The following is a 26,530-nucleotide window of genomic DNA, read 5'->3' as shown; positions in this document are numbered from 1 at the left end:
TGCTGTATTTCTCAGCTTATAATAGGGGAAGACCAGCTAAACTGTGCTGAAGCGCTTTTGCTCTGTTACTAGCCCCATATGTCAAATGCATTCATATGTGATTCGTAGCTGCTCCGTCTTCTGGTGCCTTGTGTACTGCAACAGTCTGTAAATGATTTGCATGATTGCAGTGTTATGTTTCGCAGGAGGCCAGCACTACTTAACCCATTTTTTCTGTGTGTTTGTGTGTGGTGGGTCTGCTATGTACTCCTGGCCGCCTGCAAAACTTAACACCGCAGCCCATCAAAGTATTTATAGACTCTCACAGTGGAACAGGCAGCAGAGGATCCACCACACATACACATGGAAGGAAAAGCCATAGGATGCTGCTGCTGCGTGGAAGGCTTGAATCCCACTCCCCCATGAATTTGTCAGTGCCATTGGATTGATCCAAAGCTTTCTGAAACCAGAAGAAAGACTTGCCACAGCTTCACTCAACTTCAGCCCAATCTTAGATTTTCAGCAGCTTGTAGTGCTGCGTGTCAGAGGAGAAAGCGCGTCTCTTGTGCCTCAGGAGCATTTCACTTTCCCTATATTGATAGTAAGAAACATTTTTTCCTGCCCCCGAAAAACCCTTATGGTGTGTTTTACAAGGTTACCAGAGTGATACCTAATAGGGCCTGTAAGTAGTACAGTAACATATATTAACGTGAATACATTTCATCTTATAGTCTTATTTAGTAACATACTGTATTAAGAGACCACCTCTAAGAAACCTCAAACAAGTAATATACCTTTGCAGGCAACCACATCTGTTAAATGGCTTATTTCTGCCAGTATTTTTGTACCAGTCCCATACAGGTGGCAGAATTGGCTGCTAACTCAAGCATTAGGTAGCTTTTTGAACAATTTAGAGGGAAAAATGGTTGACAGACAGTTGTGCCAGCACTACTGGCATACTCGCTCTTGCCAAGAGCTTAGCTCAGATAGTAGGTGGTGAATGAAAACTCTTATTTAAGCTGCAATGACTGAATGTGCTGAAAAAGCTCTTTATAACAAACTCTTCAGACAATTTTTTGTTCCGGGAATTTTTATTGATTATTCAGTATGATCACACTAACAATTTTTCTTACAGGGACGAAAAAAAGTCTTGGAGAGGACAAGAAGAGGGAAATACAAAGTCTAGCTCTGCAGATGACAGAGGCATTGGCACCAAGCTCATGTCTGTTCCAAACATTGTTTGTCTATTTTACACCAAAAGAGCAACCTTTTGGAGCAAAAGTTAGAACAGAGCTTTCACTTGCTCCCCAGGGGTCCGGATTAGCATCTAGACTGGCATCATGTCATCTTTCTGTTGTGATACAGCAACTATATGTAGAACGGGTATTCTTCCAAAGGAATTCTAACCCCAATCGAAAAAAAACAAAAAAGTGTGAGCTGGGGGTGGAGTAATGACCTCACACAAAGAAGGGAACTGAACCCTCATCACCTACTTGTTGCAGAACATGTAGGTAATGGAGCTATTTAAAAACTGTTGGTTTAGGGGAATTCTATCTCTCCTGTTGATAATAGCGAAAAGAATTAATCCTATTTGGGTTTTCGTTTGTGCTGTTTTGTTGGGGCTTTTTTAACAAAAGAGAGATGTTTACCTTGAGTTTAAAATCTGTGAATCTTAGGTGAAAAGATACACGCAATAGCATTAGGGACATAATCCTTACAGACTTGCGGAGATTTAAAATACTTGTCTGTCCTCTGTGTATCCACGCAGTCATTTTAAATGTTGATGGCTCTACATTTTCTTGTGACAAACTATAAGAGGCATGAGCAATGGTACAGGAGAGAGAGATACAGTACAGTATTACATATTTATGCACGATTTATCTGAGTTTGACTGTAGCATGGATGTACAACCATTTCTCTGCAGGGAATTAATTCAGATCTGTCAGTGTTCATGGACTAAGAGGTCCACTAGGCTCCGTTAGCACAGAGACAATTTGGTTCTTCCAGCACCATTCATCTTTTCTCAATTCTCCATTGCATCCTGAGTCTCCAGATTCCTAAATTATTTCTATTTTGAGGAGTATCCACTAATGAAGAATTGATTTCATTTTCTTAGTTCAGAAAAAGGTGCAAGGCTGCGTATACAGAGGTTCAATTGTGAATCTACTGGATAAATTTGAAGCCAGCTACCTATCTGAACTCAAATGCTACCTTAATTATTTCTGTATTACTTGAAAGGAAAGCCAAAAATATTTGAGAAATAGTTTTCTTATCTTTTAGAATGATCTGCATAGCTATCTTCTTATAGAGATAACTTGCTGCATTGATATTATGTATGAGATGTCACTTATCAATAAGATCCTTTGGCACATGGATTTAAAAATGTGATGTGGAAGCATTTTAAGAAGAAAGGAGAGTTCAGCTTAATTTTTACTGTTACAGAAATGGAGGTTGCTTTAGTATGTGGATGCATGCCACTACATAACTAGAGTAGGAAAAAATGCTTCTTCATGAATCTACCAGAGAATTCCTCATGGTGAAATTAGAATAAACACCAAACCATATTACACGATTAATTTTTAGTAGTGGAAAAACCTCAGTCCCTCCTCAGGTCATCTTTTTAAGTTAAAAAAAAAAAAGTTGAAGATTAAAATTTCAAGTATTGTGGTTTTTGAGGCTAGATTCTCTACTTAGTTTCTCTGAGTGCAAATAAAACAGTCAGTATGTGACATCAGGCGAGTTTTGGAGACACCTCGTATAGCCTTAGTATAAGTTGCAGCATCCCGTGGAGTTCTAAATTAACAACAGCTCCTCTTGTACTGCCAATGTAGTGTTTTGCAAGATGCTTGCCAGAACACAACTTCCAGGGAAGCTGTGGATGCCCCATTCCTGGAAGAGTTCAAGGCCAGGCTGGATGGGGCTTTGAGCAACCTGGTCTAGTGGAAGGTGTCCCTGCCCATGGCAGGGGGGTTGGAACTAGCTTTAAGGTCCCTTCCAGCTCTAACCATTCTAGGATTCTATGAACACAGACTATTTCAGCCCTTTTCTTTTCTGCTTATGCCTTGTGCTGTGCCTGCTGTGGACTCAGGGCTCACCCTGCGAAAGGGAGCAGAGGACATGCTCCATCACGCAGTCCTTCTGCTGGCTCCAGCGTTTTTCCGTAAGGTGGCAGGAATGTGCAATACAGCATGAGTGCTGTCCTGTGGTGTGGTTCGTCCCTCTCTCCTTCTCTGTTTTGGTTGGAAAGGTGTCTATGGAGCAGTTAATCTTTTTTGTTTTAAATGACTGTGTTTATGTGGTAGCTATGTGGGATTCATGCCTAATTCTGGGGGGGGATTATTTGATTGTCGCTCTATGTATCCTTGATGCATCTGGGTAGGGAAAGGCACAACTGTCGCTTCCCAGCGATACTTAGGCTACGTCTATACTGTGAAGTAAAACAGGCCAGGGATGGTTCTCTTGTCCTAGGGCTAAAAAGCACAGCATGCCTCATGTCCATATGGCTAAGTTCTCGTTTTCCCAAAAGAGGGTGGCCTCATTCAGCCTGTCCCTTGGGAGCAGTCCCTGGCCTGTGCTGTCCCCTGAACCATGCCCAGCCATTGTTTGGGAACATGTTAGCTGGCAGGAGCCAAAACTGTGCCAGGGACTGGGCTTACAATGGAACAGCAAGGGCAGGGGCATCCCAGTGCATGCTCTGGCCCTCTTTCCATTCCTGGTACGAATGTAACCGTATTAATATTGACGTTCCCTACGTTCAGCAGCATCTTTAAATCATGTTTTCAAGTTTCCCGTCAGCCATATAGTCTGGGCTGACATTACAGTTCTATTCATTTTTAAAAACTGTGTTAAATGGAAAGTCAAGTAATATTACAGCAAAACAGAGTGTAAATAATGGAACACAGCTGTTTTATTCTTTTGGAGGGCTGCAGTAAAAGGCAGAGGTAATACCTGCACAGGCTTTTATTTTTACTTTTTTTATCTAAAAAGGGTAGTATGTGTTTTTCAAGCGATGCTTAAACTGAACTAGTACATATGTAAATTGAAGCATGCATATATGTGTAGTTCCAGCTGGGGGGAAAAAAAAAATCCTAAACGGATTGAAGCAAGGAAATGAATCGTTAGGGGAATGTCAGTAAATATTCAGATATCCTCACAGTTTCCTAAATAAATGCACATTTGTAAAATATCAGATTGCATATTCCAAACACAACTTTAACTGTGTCCCTGTATCCATTCCCAGTCTTATTCTGCAGACCAGAAACCCCCTACAGTCAGTAACTCTACATCAAATAAATTCTGAATATGAGTTACAACCATCACACAATATGGTTATGTTGGAATATTTTTACTATTTAATAACAGACAAAGTGGATATTTTATTTTGGAATCAAAGTGCTGTTATGTGGATTTATGGTTTATAAGGTTGGCAGTGTTTCTGAGTACTTTCTTTTCCAAAGTACATAAATATAAAGTGGTAAAAGTTTTGTTTTTAGCTTATAAATGCAGTTAATCATCTGTTCAAACAATAAAAAATTCTATTTATTAATGGCCAAGAAATGTTAGGGGTTTTTGGTTTTTCTTTTTTACAAGAGTCATTTTAATCACTGGATGGAATGAATAGACAGTGAATATCACAATGGTTTAGGGGGGGATCATGGCACACCAGTCGATCATGTGGAAATTCAGTCATTAATCCATTAAAATCGTTACTGCCTCCGAGTCTTATTTAAAGGTCACGGTCTTTTTTAAGGATTTCGTTAATGAGGGAGAGAACTATTCGTGTTTGATCCATCCAGCATGTGCACGGATATGTGCTCGCTGACTAGCGTGCTGAAGTATGTTCTCTGCTTGGAATTTGCAACGCTGAGCAGTGGGTGGGCAGTAACGTGCAAGAGCTCTTGTGGGCTACATGAGGATTTGTATTGATCATTCTGTTCTTACATCCTGTTTTTTATCGTGGTTACAATATATGCAAACACGTCGGGCAATTAGACATGTGAAGACCTGGTTCGGCTGGATTATTTGACTTCCTGCAACTAATAATGAGTTTTTTGAAAGATTTAGTGCTGTGCCGTTGAATAGAAAAGAGGGTCGGAGGCCTGTGTGTGCAATGGAGTTAGGTGTGGTAGATTAAATTTGTCCTGGCATTCTTATTGAAGCCTCCCTGTAGGCACTATCAGCTGTAATCAGCACTGTTGCCAGAAATAACATTGCAGTGTCAGAAACATGAGTGTTTTAAGGGCATAGCCAGGGGACTTAAAGTGTTCACTTATTTGTTTAAATTAATAAAGACCCACAAGATTCCTTTTATTTCCTGGGTTGTTGTTGAATTCTGTCATTTAAATTCTTTTAAATGTTCTTCATAAGATATATCTTAACTATTGCGTCAGTCAGCATTATGCCTACACCTTGAACAGTGTCTTCTCTTTCAGTTGCTAACATTTCTTTGTCTGTTCTCTTTTTCTTGGTAATAAAGACTAGAAATGATCAACAAAAATGATCAATTATGCACAGGCTATGACCATCAGATACTACAATAATGGTTCCTAGTATAAGAGTGAGTTTTGATTCTCAGAAAGATACAGGATATACAATGATTTCTAAATTCCTGGAAGAGTCCCGTTTTTTGCATTATTTACTATCTCTTTCCAGTGAGGCTGTGGCTGGGAAAATAAAGCAAGTTAAAAATGGCACGTACTTGACCTTTGTGGCACTGATCTCTCCTGCGCACAGAGGCTGGCTCGTAGGCCAGGTGTGGGACACTGCTCAATGAACAGGTGACCCTGAGATCAAACTGGGACAGTGATACTGGGAAGGAGCAACAGCGTAAATCTAAAAATCAGTAACCCCTATGATAAATACTGTAAAGGATTGCCCTTTTGAACACTTCAGTACATGCTTCGTGACGTCATTTAACCATCAACGGCAACTGTATAAAATTAAGACTATCTTTTCTATTACATTTGTTATCTTAAATAAGATAATGTATATTCACTTAAAGAATAAACTTCTGGCTATTTCCAAAAAACAGACGTACAGGGACCAATCCTGCACAGGGGCCAATCCTGTATGACAGTTCATTGTTCCTGTCATTGATTGATTCTAAGACAGACAGGAACCAGAATCGTATTAATAATCAGATTATTAATTATTTTAATTTGTGCTGCTTAGTTTTTGTGTTTCTCTTTTTGAACAAATTGCAATTCACCAGTTGATTTCAGTGTGGTTTATAGATCACTTCTGCATGCGGATTTCTGTACACATTACTGTGCCGCGTTGCTTGGGTCACAAATATGGTTCATAATTTTTTGTGCCTTCAGAAGATAGAAATTGGCGCTAAAGCCTTAGGTTTAGCTTTAGAAAAAGCTTTTTTCAGTCTAAAGGAATCTTACGGTGTCACTTTCATTCTCTCCTGTGAAAGTTAAGTTTCTTTCTCTTGCTTCCTTTTATGTTCAAAAACTTAAATAATTTATTACTGCAAAGGAATGTGTACTGAATCCAGTAACCAACAGAGGATGTGGAAAGATTTATTGGAAGAAACATTAAGAGCATTCCTGGCCAGGTGTAATTTTTTTCTTTTTTGTGAAATGGGAAAAAAAAAAAATACACACCACCAGCCAACTTCAGATATGGCTGGAAGCCCATTTGGAAAACAGCGTCTGTAATTGTGAAGTGCTTCTCAAGACCAACTGAACAAAAAGCAATGAGGGGCGCAAAGAGATCAGCACTGCTGAGTATCAATAAATGTGTTGCTCGATCTTGAAAGCGACTGCAGCGTTTGCCGTCTGAGTGGGTGCATGCGCAGGACTTCTGCTCTCCTTGTAGATTGTACAGCAATTTGTACCCATGGGAATGAGGGTGTGAAACCCCTACCAAATTGAAGTAGCGCATTCCGAGTTCCTCTTTGCACCCTCGGTCCACCACAAAAGATACTGAAGGAGCAGGACTCCTTGCTGAACTGAATGGGAGGTGTCACTCAGTGAACAGCAAGACACAGCTGTGGTGAACATTTTTACTCCAAGACAATCTTTTAGACCACTAGTAAATAATTTTACTGCATATTAAAATACGTAACATGAGTTTATGAGGGGTGTAATCTTTTGGTGGGTTTACAAATTGTAACAGCTTACTTAGATCATAGAATGGTTTGGATTGGAAGGGACCTTCAAGATCATCTAGTTCCAACCCTGCTGCCATGGGCAGGGACACCTCCCACTAGACCAGGTTGTTCGAAGCGCCATTCAGCCTGGCCTTAAACACTTCCAGGGATGGGGCATCCACAGCTTCTCTGGGCAACCTGTGCCAGTGTCTCACCACCCTCAGAGTAAAGAATTTCTTCTTAACGTCTACTCTGAATCTGCCCTCTTTCAGTTTAAAACCGTTACCCCTCATCCTATCACCACACTCCCTGATAAAGAGTCCCTCCCCATCTTTCCTGTAGGCCCCCTTTGAGTACTGAAAGCTGCTATCATTTTTTCAGATAAAAATTTAGTCACATGCAAATATCGTTTTTCCAGGAATGATAAAAGAATCGTGTATAAACTAGCTATTTCTAATGCTATCCATTTACCTCTCTAGCATTTTTCCTGTCACTTACATAAAGCAGAATGCTAATAAGAGCGTTATAAAATATGATGCTACATATTTTAGAGTGTTCCAGCAGTACTTTTCCCCTATCAATTTTTCCTTCTACCCCAGCATTTTACTCTCCAGTTCCGCTCTGTACGAGTTGAACAGGTAGGTCCCTTCAGCAGGGGCCTTAAAAAGCAGTGATTAACATTATGTTTCTGTGTAAGTTGTTGAAACCATTTCCTCTTTCTCCATTAATCCAAGTGTCTTAAACATGTCATCTACAAATTATTCCTTGATGCAGCATCTTGGAAAAGTTGTGGACACTGTACCTGCATCCTGTTTTACATGTATGCGGGTCTCATGTGGGAGGACCCTAATGATGGAGTTTCCTTGATCTGTCCAATAATCTGTTCTATTGTATACCGGTCCTTACTGTCAAAACACTTTCCTGACTTCTTGTATCCCAGTTTAAGTTCCCTTAAGCCTATAGCTTACAGTTTTATCCATTGTGGATACGGAGAACAGCTATTGCTTTCTCTTTGTCTCTCCCCTTCTGTATTGGAAACTCTTCTAGATTCTCCCTAGAGTTTTGTAGACCTTTCTTTTTCTCTGTTGCTTCACAGAAATTGTTCCCTCCTATTTCTCTCCTCAGGGGTGTGTCTATGCCTGGCTACACCTATTGATGTTTTCCCAGTGTGCAAATTAAAATGTTACTGGTAGCAAGAGGCCAACCTTTTATAGTCAATACAATTAAGAAAACTTGGCAATTAGACAAAGGACTCTTTCAAATGTGAGCTGGAGTGCTCAGTGAGAAGCACAGAATCAAAGTCTCATTTTATTACTTCTTCCTATGTTGGTCTCTATATTTGCCTGTCAAAGCCAGACTACTTTTTAACATTATGTGATACAAAGATCAGCCTAAACCACTGAAGTCCCAGTGCTTAAATGCCTTTCTGAGTTTAAAAGTAGTTTGTAAACTACACATGGGATTCAGTAGGTGCTTAAAGTTATAGGTCTTTAACTACGCTACTCAATTAAATCTTCAATTTTGTTCCGATGTTTTCAAACCCAAAATTTTGACTACCTTTTAGATTTTAAAAATCAGTTAGGAAGCAAGTGACAGAAACAAGCTTCTGTTTTGGTGATCTCTGGAGAGATGGTATTAATTTTAGCAGTTAAAATATATTCCATTTTAAAAAACAATTTTGCTTTTTAAATCATCATGGAGATTGGAGAATGGATGTTACTATGAAATTGTGTTTCCTTAAAGTATAAGTTTTAGAAGTTCTTCTAATAAGTGCAAATATTTTTTTTTCAACAATCATATGGTAATTTTGCATACTTGAAAATTGTTTTTAAATAGTTACTTTTTCCACTGTTGTTAATATATTGTTTCTTCCGCTTCTTTTTTCTTTTCTTCCCAGGACCATTTGCTGCTTCAGGAGACAGTAAATTCTGCTGCTGCCCTTATCATGGCAGTAATAAAGGACAGAAACCCGGAGCTGATTGGGCAGCTGTTGGTAGCATAATACCATAAATCATGTGTAGCTTTTGGAAACATTTCTTTTTCATCGTCCATTCACTAAAGGTCTTGAATCATTTTACCCTTTGATGAAAACTCTGGATTTATGACATTTATTATTAAGATCTTTTAACAACATATTTTTGATACTTAAACTGCAAGTATGATATTATGTATAAAGTGTAAAATGAAATACAAATCATTCTGAGATACACTGGGTACATACTGTGAGGAATGATACTGAAATGTTTTTGTGAGGTACTGATCGTTCAACAAGGTGCAGAGAGGACACCAAAGCATTCAGTCTTCATGCAGAATTGTCTTTAGCCTTGCACGTGTATCATACTCTAGGACTGCATGAACGAAATTTGATTTAAGATAAAATAATCCTAAAGCACAGCTCTTGTTTTTTATACGAAATTATTTAAAAATTGCTGCTATACCTATCAGTGAATGTAGAGTTCATTATACAGTGTAGCCTTCCTGACATCAACAGAAACGTACATTGCAAGAAGTGTTGGAAGGGTCAGATCCCCGTCCTCCGTGTAATGAAGGTAACCTTGAAACAAAGAAAAGGTGTGGATGGGGGCAACGAGGTGCTCAACCCCAGTTTTCCAGATGCAATATGCTCTGGCTGTAGCACTCCTTAGTGCTGCACTTCTTCCAGTATCCATGTGCCATCATTTTGAAGTAGCTCTAATAGCTCCTCTGCGTACTGTATTACACATACTCTGTGTTCACGTGTGTGTGTACATATATGCATGTATGTGCGTATGCATGCTTAAAGGAAGAGTTAAGACTGAAAAAAATGTGTCACAACCTGATCTGTAGATAATGAAGGAATAGGAAGATTCTGTTAGCTCACCTACAAGAACACAGTTTTCATTTCTTGCTGGTTAGCATATGTATGTATTAAATAGTAGTGAAGAGAACTGAGTGTTATGAGTTCAAATATATGCTACGTTGATATTCAAGTGTGGAAAGTTGGGACAGGAAGGTAAAATGGTGAATGGTTATTATGTGGAGTATCTCTAGGTATCACAACCACTAAGAGCAATACAAGAAGAGGACAGCCCCTGAAAACACCTGTCCCTCCCTATGTCTCAGACTCAGGAATTCCAGCTTTCCTGCAACTTGTGAAGGGGCTAGGTTAATGTCTTATGTACCTGTCAGGACTGGAACAGGGTCTTAGGGAAACATCCCCACCACAAGTGTCCAGTGAGGCTGATACTCGGTCTGTCCTGAGCGAGAGCACTCAGTTCAGCAAGTTTCCTTCTGAAACCAGCATTCCTCCCCTTACTCCCACCATGTTACACTCCCTCTGGTGCTCAGACAAAACTTAGGATAGCATGATGCACACTTGGTCCCCTTCCCCTTCTTCTTTCCATTCACCTGGTTATCTATATCTGTTTTAAACCCCTTTTAGAAGCTGATGTTGATCCCAAACTTCCTTCATTACACAGTAAAATAAAGAGTTGTTAGCTGACTGTTCTGTATCCAAAGCACACATTTTCTGTCACACAGAAGTCAGGAATCCTAAACCAACTAACAAAGTTCTTGTGCATGATCTGCTTTCTTCTTTGCTTCTCTCTCCTCTCTGCTTTGATTAATAATCTGTCCTTTTCTGACATTGTACAACAGAAGCATTCATATTAGCTCTCTGTATGGCGATACAATAGGCATATTTTATTCATATATATATTCATGCCTGTTCATATCCAGAGTATGCAAATAAATGAGGAACTAAAGAATTTATTACTGGTATTCATAATTTAACAGGACAGCATTCACAAATAAGTTTTCTGAATTTGTTTTTACATTAATGAATTTGATGAAGTAATTTGTCTCACGGGCTTTTTTAAAAGACACAATGAAAGATGTCTCTTTGACTGTATTTTGTGATTCTTCTTTGCTCAAAGACTAAAATACAATCCGTTATGTGTTTTCCCTACATAATAATAAGGAAGGAAATTTAGAAAACCCTTTATGTTTTGTGTCCATGCTAATTTATACATTGTGATACTGCCTTAGCATTGGATTCTGTGTAACTTATCATTCGCTTAAACAGAACCTTTTACTTTTGTAGGGTTGTTCGACTTACCTCATTATCTTAAAAGGATTTCAATCCAATTAAAAATGTTACTGCAATGAACTGCTGTAATGAAAAATTATATTGCAGTTGTTTATGAACTTATTTTGAAAAGAGAACAGACAATGCACAAAAAAGTAAGTTTCAGGTCATCAAACATACTAATCCTAAATGGAAGATAATAAACTTTATTAATATACCGTTAATCATTGCATTATGGATTTTTTTATCTTTAATAGTCTTTTTAAGTAATCTATAGAAACTGAAAAGTCTATTTTGCTGGGAGCAAATACACCAACAACAGAACTACTAAAACAGATAATGAAATACTAGAACTGCAGTTAAAAAAAAAAAAAAAAAAACAACAAAAAAACTGGACTGTGATTAATGCTATTGTGCATCCAAACCAAATTTAAATGGTCCTTTGGATGATTGTTAATGCTTACAATGGGAATAAAGATATAAAATGAAATTAAGAATCTGGTTGATTGTTTTTTGTCTGTGCATAGCTTCTCACAAATAGCTATATACATGAGAAACTTGGCAGCCTTTTGCACACATATGCTGTTTTGATTTTAACTAGTGATTCAGTCACCACCCATATTGCTTTGAACTTTTGGACAGAGATAACACAGAGTAAATAAAAGCTCAGACCCTGCCAGCCTTGCTTACCTTACTCCTCAAGCACTCTAATTGGTATTCCTTGGGTAGTGTTCATCAGAAAAGAGAATACAGAATATGGCTTTTCGTAACTGCAAAGTTGAGTGAATTAGATCTGTATATTGAAACCAACGCACAATGCAAAATCTGAAAATTAAATTACTTCATTTGTCTTAGATCAGTTGGCAGAAGAATTTCTAGTTACAATCTTTTTTTCTTTAGCTTTCCAGGCTACCTAGCTTGAAAACGATGGTTTGATGGTCCTCTAAAAAAGGATGAAAGAATGAAAAGAACAGAAGATGGTGGAATTAAAAACAAAAACAACAACCAAGAAAACCCCACCAAAACCACCACCAACAACAAAAAAAAAACAAACCAAAAAGCAAAGAGAAGCAAAGTGAGATGTGACCCTATTGTAATCAGTGGCATAACTCTAGTTGACTTTAAAATATCACAATGAAGCTTTTAGCTCATCTTGATAACTAATGTAGGCTGCAGAACAAAAAATGTGTCTGGATGCCTTGCAGCTTTTGGTGCATTCATATTTGTATTTCTGTGTGACACCAGAGCCTTGCCATCTCCACAGTGCTGTTCTAGGTGCCACCCAAACAGAAGCTTCCAAAGACACGTAAGATTCCCAATTACCGCTTAGCACTTTCCGATGATACAGCAACTTTTCCTGTCTGCGGATCACTCCACCAGAGAAGGGTCGTGGTTTGTTGTCCCTGTCTCAGACACCTCCTACGGGTCACTGCTTTTTGTTCAGGTTTTATTTCTGAAGAAAAGCACATTTACCTACAGATATGCAAAAGCTTTTTTATCTCATATCTCCTTTGTCTTCATCTATACCTTTGATCTGAAAAATGCTAGTTCATATTAACAAGCATCCACCAAGATGTGCAGGCAGTGCGTGCTTCCCTCTGTTCCTGTTAAGGAAGGTTTTGGGGTTCAGGCATAGGCTCACGTTAACAGTGTTCCCACAGGAGCCAGAATTGTGGGCGAGAGCTGCCTTTGACCTGGCCCAGTGTGCCCGCTCTGATGACTGGGCCATCTAAAGGGCTGGTAGTTGTAAAAACTGTGTGTTATGGGATGAATTGAGCACTTCAGAGCATTAGTAGTGCCTCGACCCTATGGTTTTTAAGATTTCTGATTATTCGCTGTGCCGCATATGATAGATGTGCTAGTCTTATTCCAGTCTGACTGGAAAAAAAAAAAAAAAGTAGTTATTAGATTGATTAATCAGATGCATAGTTTACGAGATGGCAGATTTTTCTCTTTGTGTAGGTAGTGAAAGAATGGTATTCAGAGGAATTTCCTCTTGTTTGTTTCAAAGATCACTTACTAAAACCACAACTAATTCTCACTGAAACAGGGAGAGCTGCTGAGACTTGTAAAAAGAATAATATCTTAAAGGGCTTCCATTGGGAAAATCTGTCATGAAATATTAGGATATAAATACATATCTATATCTTACAGAAATATACAATTCTGATATAAAAAGTTAAGTGATAACTACGTTATTGAAAGCCAGTCTCGAAGAGCTGAATTCGGAGAAACTAAGAAAGTGCTTTCATTATTCCTGCCCAACTCAATCAATCCAATCTTTTGCACCTGGTTTGATGACTAATGCCCTGCGCTGGGTGCCTCCAGTAAGATACCGAGGCACAGTATCAAAATGAGTTCAAATCCGTGTGCCCCCAATGCCTGCCCTTCCCTTCAGACTTCAGACTGGTAAGTTTTTATGACGTCTGTCTCCCTCGGCCCGTTCCTCAGTCAGGTTCTTTACCACGATTCAGTTTGCCTTGTGCTTCTGGCAAGTACCAAGAGGAAGAAGCAGTTGCTGACACTGCCTTCTTCCCAGTGTACGTTGATTTTGATTGACAGGGCTGTAAAGCACTTGTCAAACAGACATTTTCCTTGCTTATTTCTTCCAGGGATAGTCAATTAGTTTAGAGATCTGAAAAACATCATTTCAGTGCCTGTGCTGAGGAAACAGTCCCAACTGTGAAAATATGTTTATGGTAGAATATATTCAACTTGCATACACCAACCTGGGGAGCAAAGTGGCATTTCTTAATATATTTATTCCCAGGTTAATTTAAGTATGCTTTTAAATTTTTAGATTGAAACGGATCTTGTCCTTCATCCTGCACATATTCCTGTCTCACTGAATTATAATTCAGTTAAAATGCCACAACACTGGATTATAACACAGTTACAAAGATAAATGAGAGTAAGAGATGGACAAGCGAAAAGTGATGTGAATTTAAATAAGATGGAGAAGCAAGGAGGCAAGAGAGAATACACCAGAGCTCCTCCAGATGGCAAAATCTGCAGGGGAGCCCCCTTGAATGGCAGGGCAGGCTAAGGGCTGCGAGCAGGAAAGCCTCCCAGGCTTGGTAGCGCCTGAGATGGCAGCTCGATAAGGCGTTTCCCTATTCAGCACCCTTTTTAGATAATCACCTCCCTGGGATAGTTATTCGTTGCTACTTCTGCCTCTCTTTCTTTTTCATTACTCTGCCTACTTCCCTTTGTTTCCTTGCCTCAGACTGGCCCTGTCAATTCAAATTTCATGTTTCCATTTCAGCCATTCCTGTCTTCTCCTGTGCTCATCTCACATCCTTTCCCCTACTTCTGTTACTTGTTCTTTCTCTCCCTATTTGTCACTCTCTTTCCATTCCTCCCAGCCCACCATCGTTGAAGGAGACTATCCCCCCCCCACCCCCCCCTTCCCCTGCAAGCCAGGCCGTGGTCTGGCATCAGAAACCCTTCCTTGCTCCTGGATCGAGAACTGAGGCGTTTGGGCTTTGGCACCTCGGTGCTGCTCACAGCTGGGACCAAGAACAGATGTCACTTCCGCTGCCAGCTGCAGGCAGATGAGCAGCAGCTGCCCGAAGGGACAGACCTCCTGCATGGCAGCTGCTGGGCTGACACTGAATGCCGCTTATTAGCTGGAGTCAAGCTGCAAGCAGAGCCATCCCGCAGGAGGGGAAATAATCCGCTCCAAGGTCAGGCCCCCCTTCAGTAGCCCAACTTGTGTTTGTAAAGTCAGCACCTAGTCAAGGAGCCAGATTTGCAAATCTACAGAGTCTCAGCAACAACAAAAAGCCAAACTAAAGAAAAGAAGCCAAATCCAGGTACGGCTCGCAGTCCTGGCGACTGGAAAAAGCATGTTTTCACTTACCAACCAGTGGCTTTGCCAGGAGTTGCTCAGAGACAAAAACCGAGGAACCCCACGATGCTGTGTTAAGCAGTTCCTTTCCACAGCAGAGACACAGCCTGATTGAAACCCCATTGAAGTCAATGGGACTGAAAGTTCCTTGCAGTGCACTCAAGAATGCGTGGCATCTCCTCCCTCCGGCCACCTTCAGCTAACTCACACATAACCATGCTGGTTACGCTGGGGGGTTTATTATTATTATTTTTATTGTGCTGCAGATTTAAGTGTGTATTTATGCTGTGCTCAACTCCCTTGCCATTCAGTGGGGGAACATTATGGTCTTGATTAATGCCAACTATGTTTTTGGAGTTTAGTTGTGACTCCAGCTTAAGCATCCACAGGCCTATGGTCCGTGGGGGGATTAGGGGCACCTCTAAAGGGCAATTCAGAGTTTTAAATCCCTCTTTGAAGGCTCACTCTGAATCCAATGACAGCACAGTAGGTGCAAAAGGATGACTTTAGTGCTTGGTTCAAGCTAGTCTGCAGGGCTAGAAAAAGTCTTCGCCTCTTCCAGACACTGTGTTTTCTCCCTCTCTCCTGTACATTCACAAGGAAGGTTGTGCTGCTGTGTAGCAGGTCACTTGAGGAAGCTGAAAAATCACCTGTTACCTGGCTGGAAACTAACACAGTGAGAAGCAATTAGCTTTCACCAGAGTCACCAGGTGGGATGACATTGGGGGAGGAGGTATGTCAGGAACCCTGTTGCAACGAGATGTGCCGGGGGCATCTCGGGCTGCAGCAACAGAGGCATAGATCAGCCTAAACTGCCGCTCAACTGCACCTTCGGGGCACTAGTTTTTTAACTTTGCAGTCTCGGGTCCTGCCTGTGTTGAGGACGAGGTGAATATTTGTTATTCTAACACATAAACAGTGTTATGCCCCTTCTGTAGAGAAGGGCTTTATACGTCGGCAAAGCACGGGAGGGTCAGACGCAGCTTGTGTCTCCTCTGGCTGTCATGTGCAGGCTTTGGAAGCAGGGAATTAAGCCCCGGTTGTGTGTTGTGACATGCAAGCCTCTCTGAAAATGATACATCTGAAAATGCTCAGAGGTGAACTGCATTCCAGACTTACGGTAGGTCAGGATAAGGAAAGGAAGGAAGGAAACGAGGTGTCTCTCACCCCTTCTGGGAGTGGCTGCTAGCAGCAGATCAAAGAAGTTCTCTTATGATGGATATTTCAAGAAAAACTGCAAAATGCCTTGAGTGCGCAGCACAAAAGGCATATTACTTCTCCTTGTTTGTTTTTTTTTTTTTCTTCTTCTTCTTCTTCTTCTTCTTCTTCTTCTTCTTCTTCTTCTTTTTCTTTAAAGCAATTGGCTTCACTGACTTCGGTATTTAATCCTACTTTCCATTGTGCACCTTTGTGTAGGCAGCTCCACAGAAATCGAAGGTGCAGGATTCGTCCAAAGCTCTGCAACAGCCGAACATGGTTACTGACTGTGGAAGAACAGGCATTACAGTGGCAGCAATGCACCCTCTGGTGGTGTTCGTCAATGTTTTATCAAAAATCTTCCCCAAGTTAACTAAAGACGAGCACTGCCAATGGCAGAGGGAGAGCCAATATTTTGCTCTCCATCTTCACTAATTCCCAGCAGTGACAACCTGCAGTGCTGAGACAGGCTGAAAAAATACCGAGCATGGTGGGCTCTACCACCACCGGCCCCCACATCAGCCCCTACTTATGACTACAAAGTGGACCACAAAGATGCGACTAGCTTAAACAGGAGGCTGGAAAACACACTTAGCATGTGGGTTAATGGAAAAATGGGAATTCATGCTAATCAGGTTGTGTGGGTGGAGGATGGCAAAGCGTTTGTTACCGGCTGGGAATGCTCCTGCCAGCACGTACCTGCCTCAGGCTGGATTCTTGGTAGCGGTTTTTGCAGTGGTTTTTCATTCCTCTGAAAACACACCCTGAGTAAGATCTGTTTCAGATTTCCAGAAAGCCCTAAAGTATGGGCCACATGGGCAAGTTATGGACAATTCTGTGTTCAAATTATGAATCTTCAACTGCTTTTTTGAATGAAAAATTATACTTTAATGAAAATCTCAACACTTTTTTATTATTATTAATGTTTTGACTCTTAAGCCCAACTTGATGAAAGCCTTATAAACATCAGAAGACTTTTAAAAAATAGCTGGACCACACTATGCTGCATGTGGTCAGTGACTCTAGAGAGCATTAATGAGTATCTGGGCATTTTCCAAGTGGCATTAAGTGGGAAACAGGTAAATGTCATCTTATCCTATATTAGCAGCCTTATATGCAAATCTAAAAAAAAAAAAAAAGGTGATTTTGAGTGTGAAGTAAAATAAGAAATATAATTTCAGTGTGAAGTAAAATGAGCAATAATATTTCAGTAAGAAGCGACATCCATTAGATTCAGTGAGGATGACAGAATGATTTCTAGTCCATGATTATCATAAAGAAATATCCTCTAGAATGAAACTGATAATTTATGTTCCTTAGGTTTGTATTTTACTCCAAGAAAACAAGAATTGGATCAGACGGATCCTTAGAGGATCTTTCATGACAAAAATGCAATATGTTACATACCCAGTGTGGAAGAAATCAAACTTGTAGAAAATTATGTTGCAAGTAATAACGCCTTGCAAGTATAACACAGCGCTGTTCAGTAGCTCTTTCATGCCCTCTGCAGTTAAAATGCTGTTTGTGTCTGTGCAGTCAAATTGTGTTTTTTCCTGGTTATGCAATGTTGTACCTACGGTTAATGAAAACCTGTAGAGCAGTAAATACTGTCGGAAATTTTTTTGGTTGCCTGCAGGCTAGGTTGTGGCCTTGATTAATCACTCACATCTAGCAAGCAGTATGGTAAAGCAGATAATCTTGTGCTTTCACAGTGGTACTGCTCACAGCAAGAGTTGAGAGCCCAGAAGTAAACAGAGGTGCACTCCTGGATGAGACCTTTGCTGCTGCACAGTATGTTTCACCACTCACACGCAACCAATCTCTACACAGGTTTGGATTTTCATGCATATTTGCTGTTAAGTAGGAGTTATGTATAGATGACTGTATGAACTACTTTAAAAAAAAGTGAGTTTCATAATTACATGTAACTTTTTTTGGGTCACTTTCAGAGTATCACATTTATGCATAGAAACATGTGAAGCGATTAATCCTACTCAAAACAGTTATAAAAAGAGGTGAGAAAAAGTGCCTTATTTCAATTGATTGTACTCTGATTACATTCAACTAAATTCAAATAGATGCCTAACTTTTCGACATATAAAGTTGTTTATAGTGAATCGTACCCCTTCTGTTCACATTTGAAGACAAATGTGCAAAGGTGCACAAAAAAATTTCATTGGATGAGAGAAGAAATAGTCACCCTGATGAAAATGAGGACTGTAACTTCCTTTCCTGTAGGTCTTACTCTGGCAAAGCATTTTAGCATGTATGTAACAAAGCATGCAATATTCATTATCCATGGAGATAGGTGCCTCATGCATGAAAATAAAAGTTGTATCAAAAGGCAGTCTGAGGAATATGTTCTTCCTTATTTCTACAGTGCCAGAGAAGGACAGTCATGTAGCACTGAAGAAAAAGAAGATCAGTCCTGACATACAAATGAAAAGGACTTTTGGGGAGGAAAGAAAAAGTATGATCTAATTAAGCCAAAGAATTACTAACAGCAATAACAGCAGCAGCAATAACAATAAATATAATTGGAGGAAGAAAAAAAGTCAGCTGTGCTGAGAGGATGATCTTCTGTTTAAAACATCAAAGATGTGTTATTTTTCCAACCAATGACATTTTTGAAGAGTGACTGCTTGTTTCCGATTCTGGCATGAACTTCCAACATGGACTAGAACAGGTGATTTCTGGCCTGTTCCCTCAGGTTCTCTGCATATATACGTGCAGTTGGAACAATAACACCTCCTGTAAGCTTGCTGGGCAACAGCTGTCACTGTCGTGTATGTTCATTGGTAGGTACAACACTTGGACACAGATGCTGCTCTAATTAAAGTATTTTCTGAAGAAACTAATATATTGCGATAAATGGTTTACTTTAGGTATCTGATCTTGACTGAGACATTAATGAGCCAGCCACTTTTGAAATAGTGCCTCCTCTCCAAGGAACTTCATAGCCCAAACACCACAAGGAGTGAGGCTGGACACAGGTGCTGGAAAGAGACTGGAGAAACCCAAGAAACCAGTGGATGCTTGAGGAAAGACAAGGTCCCAGGACTGTGAGGCCAATGCTAGATCGCAGGATCTCCCCCACTATATCTCACTGCCCTGTTTTCTCCCCATAAAAGAGCAAAGCACATATGGTGCATGTGGTCCCAGGTTTAAAGTACAGACTGAAAAGCAAGGAGAGTGCTAGCCCCGCTCAGGGGAAGACAGGCGCTGGCAGGTTAGTAAACACCTCTATGCTTTAGCATCTCCCTCTGTGCAATGTGAATAATGGCTGCTTCACAGCAGTATGCGTACAGTGAATGTATTCATATTTAGGAATTTCTTTGTAAATTGAAAACCGTAAAAGCTTAGAAGTGTGGTCTTGTAAAATTTATTACTGCTGAGATAATACTTAAGTGGTGAAAACACCTCTGTGTATCATGGAACCCTTGATTAACCAGTTGAACCATGGAAATCTCTCTTTGCCTGCATTCATTTTTCAGTGGCTCTAGAGATAATAGATGGTATTACTCATGCACCTGAAATACAAGCAAGGACCTTGGATGGTAGAATTTACCAGTGTGTTAAAATTATCCAGTCATGTTTCTCATCTGACCCATTTGATTTTATGTGGTAGATTTACAAACGCTCATCCCTGTTTATGTTCCGCATCAGCAACATGAATTGAGCTCAAATCCCTCTTGGACAGACCTGGGATTGTCACTCAGACCAATTACTGTGCTATTAAGAACTGGGGTTTTCTGAACGCATTTAATGGAGGAAACTGGACTTCCAATATCTGTGCTCAGTGCCAGGGTACCCAGCCCTGTCAGGGTGTGCTTAACCCCCCCAGGCCCGAGTGTGCCCCCGACCGTGGCAGCCTGGGGCCTGCTGGAGGCCAGCTCGCTCCCCACCTGAGGAGAGGGCTGGGGGACAGGCTGCCCCTGCTCTCTGCCTGGCAGCCATTTCCAGGCCAAGCCTCCTTCTTGATTCCCCACACGGGCTACATGGCAGAGGCGTTATACCCACGGCTCGGCCCAGCCCAGCCCTGGGGCGGTGCGGCAGCCAGGCCTCGCAGCCCGCGGGCTGGGAGGGCAGCTGAGCTCAGGATTGTGCTCCCCAAAATGGCCCTCAGTGGGGAACGGTCCCCACATCTCTCTCCACCGCTGCCTGCTCTCTGCCCAGAGGCATTTGGTAAGATGAGGAGGAGAAAACCCTTGGGAATCTTCCACCTGAATGAATTTTTAGGAAGAAAACACAGTGTCTACGAAGTTGATATGATCCATGGAACCAAATCGGCATATTTCAAGGGGCTTTAGCTGACTTAAAACATGAGGGCTTAAATTGATTCACCAAAGCCACTGCCTTGCATTTCTTTATGGCTGGGTAGGCCTCAGAGGAGAGCAGCTCAGGGCCTTGTCCCCATCCTTGCGGGGGACGCCCAGCCAGGCACCTGATGGGCGCCATCTTCCACCACGCAGCACAGACTTACCTCGGAAGCCAGCCGTGGGCCAAGGGCTGAAGTCACACAACTCTGGACTCTTTGTGAAAGACATTCAGCTGGGAAGGGGACTCCACAGGAAAGACGTGGCAGGTATTCCTTCCATAAGGCAATACGCTCTTACAGGGAAATGCAGTTTAATAGCAGTTAAAGCATTTGAAACCAGCTGCATTTAGATGCTGAACTATGTTTTACTTTGAAAATACTTAAACAGATGTTTCAATATTTCTTTTTTCTCTCACTATTCATACCAAGAAAGAAAGCAAATGTCACTTTTTGGCTTTGATTTAGGTTGAAGACATTCAAATGTCAGAATTCATGGAGGGATAAGGGAGACCTTATAGCAGCTTTCCAGTATCTGAAGGGGGCCTATAAGAAAGCTGGAGAGGGACTTTTTACAAGGGCATGTAGTGATAGGATGAGGGGCAATGGCTTCAAACTGGAAGACAATATATTTAGAATAGATATTAGGACAAAAATTTTCACTATGAGGGTGGTGAGGCACTGGAACAGGTTGCCCAGAGAAGCTGTGGATGCCCCATCCCTGGAAGTGTTCAAGGCCAGGCTGGATGGGGCTTTGAGCAACCTGGCTTAGTGGGAGGTGTCCCTGCACATGGCAGGGGGGTTGGAACTAGATGATCTTTAAAGTGCCTTCCAACCCCAAACATTCTATGATTCTATTAAAAAAAAAAAACAACAAACAAACAAAAACAAAACCCACCACCCCTCTGTGTCCCTCAGCTCTCACAGCACAGCAGTAACAAGGTGACATGACGGCCAGGTGTGCTTGGGGGGAGCGGTGCAGGAGCAGGAGGATGGGGGTCTACCCCGAGACATGCAGAACAGGAGGAAAAGAGAAAACAGGATCCCTGGGAGCACCTGAGATCCGTAAAGAAACGAGGTGAAACTCTAAAACACTGAGCAAGAGAAGAGAAAGTGAGTGATGACGGGATTAAGGTTGTTCCTGTGATAAACACACAGCGTTATCCCTTAACAGCCTTTTCAGCGGGATACTCCTCCGATTACCGTGCCGGCGAATGGCAGATAACGGCAGGGGACGGCAAGAGAAGGTGCCTGGATGCGAGGGGGAGGCATGGGGGGAGAGAGGCGGCAGAGCGGCAGGCGGGCGGGCAGCAGAGGGAGTATAACACCAGAAATGGCGGCGGCGGCGGCTGGGCTGGGCTGGGCTGGGCTGGGCTGGGCTGGGTGCCGGCGGGGGCTGTGCAGCAGGTAACTGCGCCGTCCGTACTTCCACTTGTAAAGCACGCGTTTTCATCTGTTGACCTTTTTAGCAACTTAGCTCTATTAGGTATGATATATACGCTGTATACCGTAAAGGTTGGTTAATGGGTTTAGCTAATGTAAAGTAGTTTATGTTATTATGAAGTGAACGGGGCAGGGGAATGAGGGCTCCCGACATGTACCAAGGTTCACGGGACTTCCAGCTGCGGAACATGAGCCTAAAATCTCTGCCGGCCGATGTAGTCAGTCAACCCCAGGCTTCACAGGTAGTTGCATGGAGCTTAAAGTGTGGAGAAACAAGCGAGTACATCTTTTTAGTCTAGAAGAAAGAAGACTGAGGGGGGATCTTATTAATGCTTTCAAATACTTAAAGGGAGGGTGCCGGGGGGGTGGGAACAGTCTTTTTTCAGTGGTGCCCAGTGACAGGACAAGAGGTAACAGGCACAAACTTGAACATAGGAAGTTCCATCTTAACATGAGGAGGAACTTCTTTACTTTGAGGGTGGCAGAGCACTGGAACAGACTGCCCAGAGAGGTTGTGGAGTCTCCTTCTCTGGAGACATTCAAAACCCACCTGGATGCTGTCCTGTGCAACCTAACCTGCTGTAGGTGACCCTGCTCTGGCAGGGGGGTTGGACTAGATGATCTCCAGAGTTCCCTTCCAACCCTGACCATTCTGTGATTCTGTGATGTTGTTCAGCCAATCCTACACTGTTTGGGGTTTTTATATTAGTTTGTTTGTTTGTTTTTTAATGAAATTTATGATAATAAATTATCTTAAAAATAAAGTTGTACAATTACATATTAACAGCTAGCAATAGATCCAACAAGGGCTGTTGATACATTTTTGTTGAATACTACGGTACTTATTCTCTTGTTCTTCATTTTTTAAGATAGCAGAAGGTGTGGGTTCTTCCCAAGTGAGTGGAGCAGAGTGCTGTGAATGACAGTATAAAGCCAAGGGAGTTGCACCTGGTGGATAGCTTTGGGAAACAACTACCAGCTCCGCAACTGCCAGGGCTAAGCAGAGACTGAGGGAGCTGCAATAGTTCCCTGTGATCTCTGTTTGGCAGACACTTAATGTCTGCGCACATGCTCAAAGGCACGTTCAGGATTGCACCTGCACACATGTTAATTTATAGGTGCTGCATTTAAGCCAAGGCCAGTTGGTTTTATTCTCAGTTGTCACCAGCCTCTTCATTCTTTTGCACTGACTGTTGCATCCACTTGCCTTTTGTTTTAAGCAGTAGCGCTAAAGGTATGGATAATAAGCACCTCACCCTGGTTCAGAGAAGATTCATAGAACTTAACAAGTTGACCAGATTCCTTTGCTGAACGTTAATGTTGTCTAATGGCCATTTACATGTAATATGTTTGAATATAATTTAGATACCAGATCCTTTTAGACATTGCATCCAGTTTAAGTGCTGACTGCTATCAGGGAAAATATTCTGAAAATAGAAAATATTCTGGCTGTATCAGCTTGCTGTGTTCTTGATCCCTCATGTTAGATTAAATACAAGTGCTGATAAATGAAAGACTCCTTTTCTCCACCCATTTGTGAGAACACACCGCAGTCTTCAGTCTTTTTTCAGATTTCACAGATTTTACCCAGACAGTCATCTCTTTCCAATTATTCTGACCTTTTTGAGACATAGAGATTGAAGTTTTCCACTAGTTACTGTTAGCATTGGCTTAAACATTTAATTATCAGTGGCTCGTATGTAACACTTTGCATGCAAAGATCCCTACGTACTTATAAACATTCATTTAAGGTGACAGCAAGCAATGCGCACTAGCTAGGGAGAGCTGCTCCCGTTTTGCTGAGAGACATAATTTCTTAGTCTCCAGTTACCCACAACCTTGACAGTGAGATAACACAATTACACCTCTCCTGCAGAACAGAACACACTCAAGAATTGCTACTGCCTCTTCTCTGACCTTTCCTTACAATAACTTTCTACTGTGACTGTCCTCTCCATAATAGCTCATTGGCTGTTTTCTATGGAAGACGGTGGCAACCCAGCTTGTTTAAGGATTTGGCTAGGTGCTACATTAAAAAAAATAAAAATTACTAAGTTTGGATGCCAGGTACTCCAACTAAAATCCATAATGTCCACATTAAAGATCAGAAGTTAACTGCAGATTTAACTCAAAGTAGTGCACAGCATACCTATCACTTTGTATATAATATGCATAGAAGAAAAAAACAGCTGCTGAAGTTGCGACTTCTTCCAGTACTTTCAGCCATTGACAGTCCAGTGACGGTCCCCTGAAGTGGGCAGTTTTGACTGCCTGGAGTCAAGTAAACAAACTGTTCATGGACTGCCACCGGTCTCCACACTAACACAAGGATATATTGAAAACAACTGAGAAATCTCAGCTGTCTGGTTGCAGGGCTGAAAAAGGTTGCATATAAAAGAAATAAATGGAAGCAAAAAGAAGACATGCCTAGGTACCCCACAGAAACCCAGTGGTCCAGCCACACTATACAAGGTTTTGCTTTGTGAAGGCTGTAAACAATATCCGCCAAACAAACCAGCTTCCTGCATATTGTACTGGGCTTGCACTTATAAGCACTACCTTCTGCAAATCTTAGTAGCTCACATGCAACACAGATCTGACATGACTGTGTTAATTTGATTCTTCTATTTGCCTGGCTTCTGTTACTTGTGATGTCTCCGCAACGCGTTCCTTTGCGTGATATAGAACGAAAAGGAGCAGAAACCAACAAACAGCTGGTTGCACAACCCTGAAAAGCCCGAAGAGAGTCCTCACGGGGAGGTAACTTAGAAGGACATTGATGTGGTAAATAACTGTGGTTTTTCTCCTCAGGAACAGAGGGTCAATTCATTCCTTGTAAGTCTACAAAATTGTTTGAGAGAAGTATTGATTCCTGCACCAGTTACTCCTCTTTGGAACAGTCCAAACCCCTTGAATTTTGGCCAGTTTCTCAGGTCCAAAAGGATAACAAGAGCTGAAGTTTTGACAAATAGTCCAAGATACTTTATCAGATTTACTGCTAAGGGATGGAGACCAAGAAACTATATAGCTCAGTAGTGGGTAGTAAAAACATTGCACTCTTGTCTTCTGAAGTGAAACAGGATTGAAGTCTCATATACGGTAATCTCCAGGCAGGTTACTATAAGAAGAGCAAAAATCTTAATATAAAGGCTTATGTGTTGCTTTGCTTGACTTACCACGCTGTAGGGATTTCCATACTTTGGAGATCTGTGCACAGTTCAGAGGTAAAAACCTAACAGTAGCTTCAGGGCTATGTCTCAGGAAGGGAGAGAATGAGAAACCCACTGCCAGCACTTACCACTACACACACTTGCCCAGTGTGTGTAGAATGGTGCTTTTATTTCCAGATTGTATCTCAGCCTCAGCTGCACGTCCTGCTGGCCAAAATCCCTTCTGCTGCACCAGCTGCAAAGTTCCTCTTCCCTTCATAGGCAGTTGTTGTCAGCCTCAAATCCATCCTATCCAGCCCCATACTTTCATGAGCTTCAGGTGTGCTTTTCCCACATGAGGATTCCTTCCTACCCCTGATTACCCTGTTCTGATCTTCTTTGAATTGAAAAATCTAATTGACCCCAGTTGCCACAGAAGACCAGAAACCTCCTCTGGAAACTCCATCTTCTATTTCTGAGAACAACACTGTCTGCACCCTTAATTTTTTTCCTTCCCTGCTCTACAATATCACAGGCAAGTTCTTTTCCACCTGGTACATCTTACTTACCAATGACATGTGGAAAGGGCCCTCAATTACATGGTGCCCTGAGCTTCTGGGCTGCTGTACTGTTGACACAAGTCCATTCTGATTGTTAAGTAAACTTACAGATACATCAATAGGTGCTGTTATAATTGAAGAAATATTCGACTTTAGAGCCAAATCCTGGTAAAAAATATATACATAAAGATTGCATACATTATATATAGTATGCTCATGTATATCTATCTATATAAAAATGTATGTTGTGTGGATGCAAATATATGCATATATATATTTGTTTGCATTTTAATATCTATGTTACATACCTAGGAGAAACACGTGTAAACAATATGCAGTTTGCGGAATGAGAATAAAACCTATCAACATTTAAGATGTTAATGTTTAAAACCAGACTGCAGGTGAGTAATAAAAGAGGCACCTTCATCAGACATGTTCACAAATGTAATGATAACCTAAGTCTGATTAAGCCAGATGTCGAACATGAAAGAGCAGGCAGGAAGGTTCAGGAGGCTGAGAACAAACATAAAGAGACCAGGATCTGAAAGGTCATGAAGAGTGAACTATGTTGAAAATGAGATAGTTAAACCTGAGTTACGCTGAATAAGCTCCAGTTTCTTATTTGAATGCTTTGTAGGCAGACCAACACAGAATGTTTACTCTCTAGACTTGGCAGCCTGTTATCTTTCACCTAACGACAACTTGCTGAGGCAATTAAAAACTGTATTGACAACACTGAACAGACAAAGTCGGCAAACATTTTTTTCCCTGGTAGTAGTTTTTTTTTTTTTCTCACCAGTCCATAATGCTGTCATAGTATTTGTGAAATAAGGAGGTATGTGGTGGGGTATGGCATAGTACTGTATTACTGA

At 41.3% G+C, this 26,530-nt stretch overlaps 1 protein-coding gene across 1 annotated transcript in view; it reads left to right on the top strand.

Moving 5' to 3' along the window:
- Positions 1–9,201, top strand: part of CRPPA (CDP-L-ribitol pyrophosphorylase A) — a gene marked incomplete at its 5' end in the record, with an annotated part of 119,056 nt that extends 109,855 nt beyond the window's left edge. The window contains one exon of the mRNA XM_082499700.1: positions 8,976–9,201. Within this exon, the coding sequence (XP_082355826.1) occupies positions 8,976–9,080 (105 nt within the window). The 3' untranslated portion in view covers positions 9,081–9,201. The remainder of the gene's footprint in view (positions 1–8,975) is intronic.
- Positions 9,202–26,530: the final 17,329 nt, after the last annotated feature.

This window comes from Vanellus vanellus (genome assembly GCF_965231255.1).
Source record: "Vanellus vanellus genome assembly, chromosome: 2".
Lineage (NCBI taxonomy): Eukaryota > Metazoa > Chordata > Aves > Charadriiformes > Charadriidae > Vanellus > Vanellus vanellus.
The sequence above is the reverse complement of the archived record's forward strand: the minus strand, read 5'-3'. Positions and strand labels throughout refer to the sequence as shown.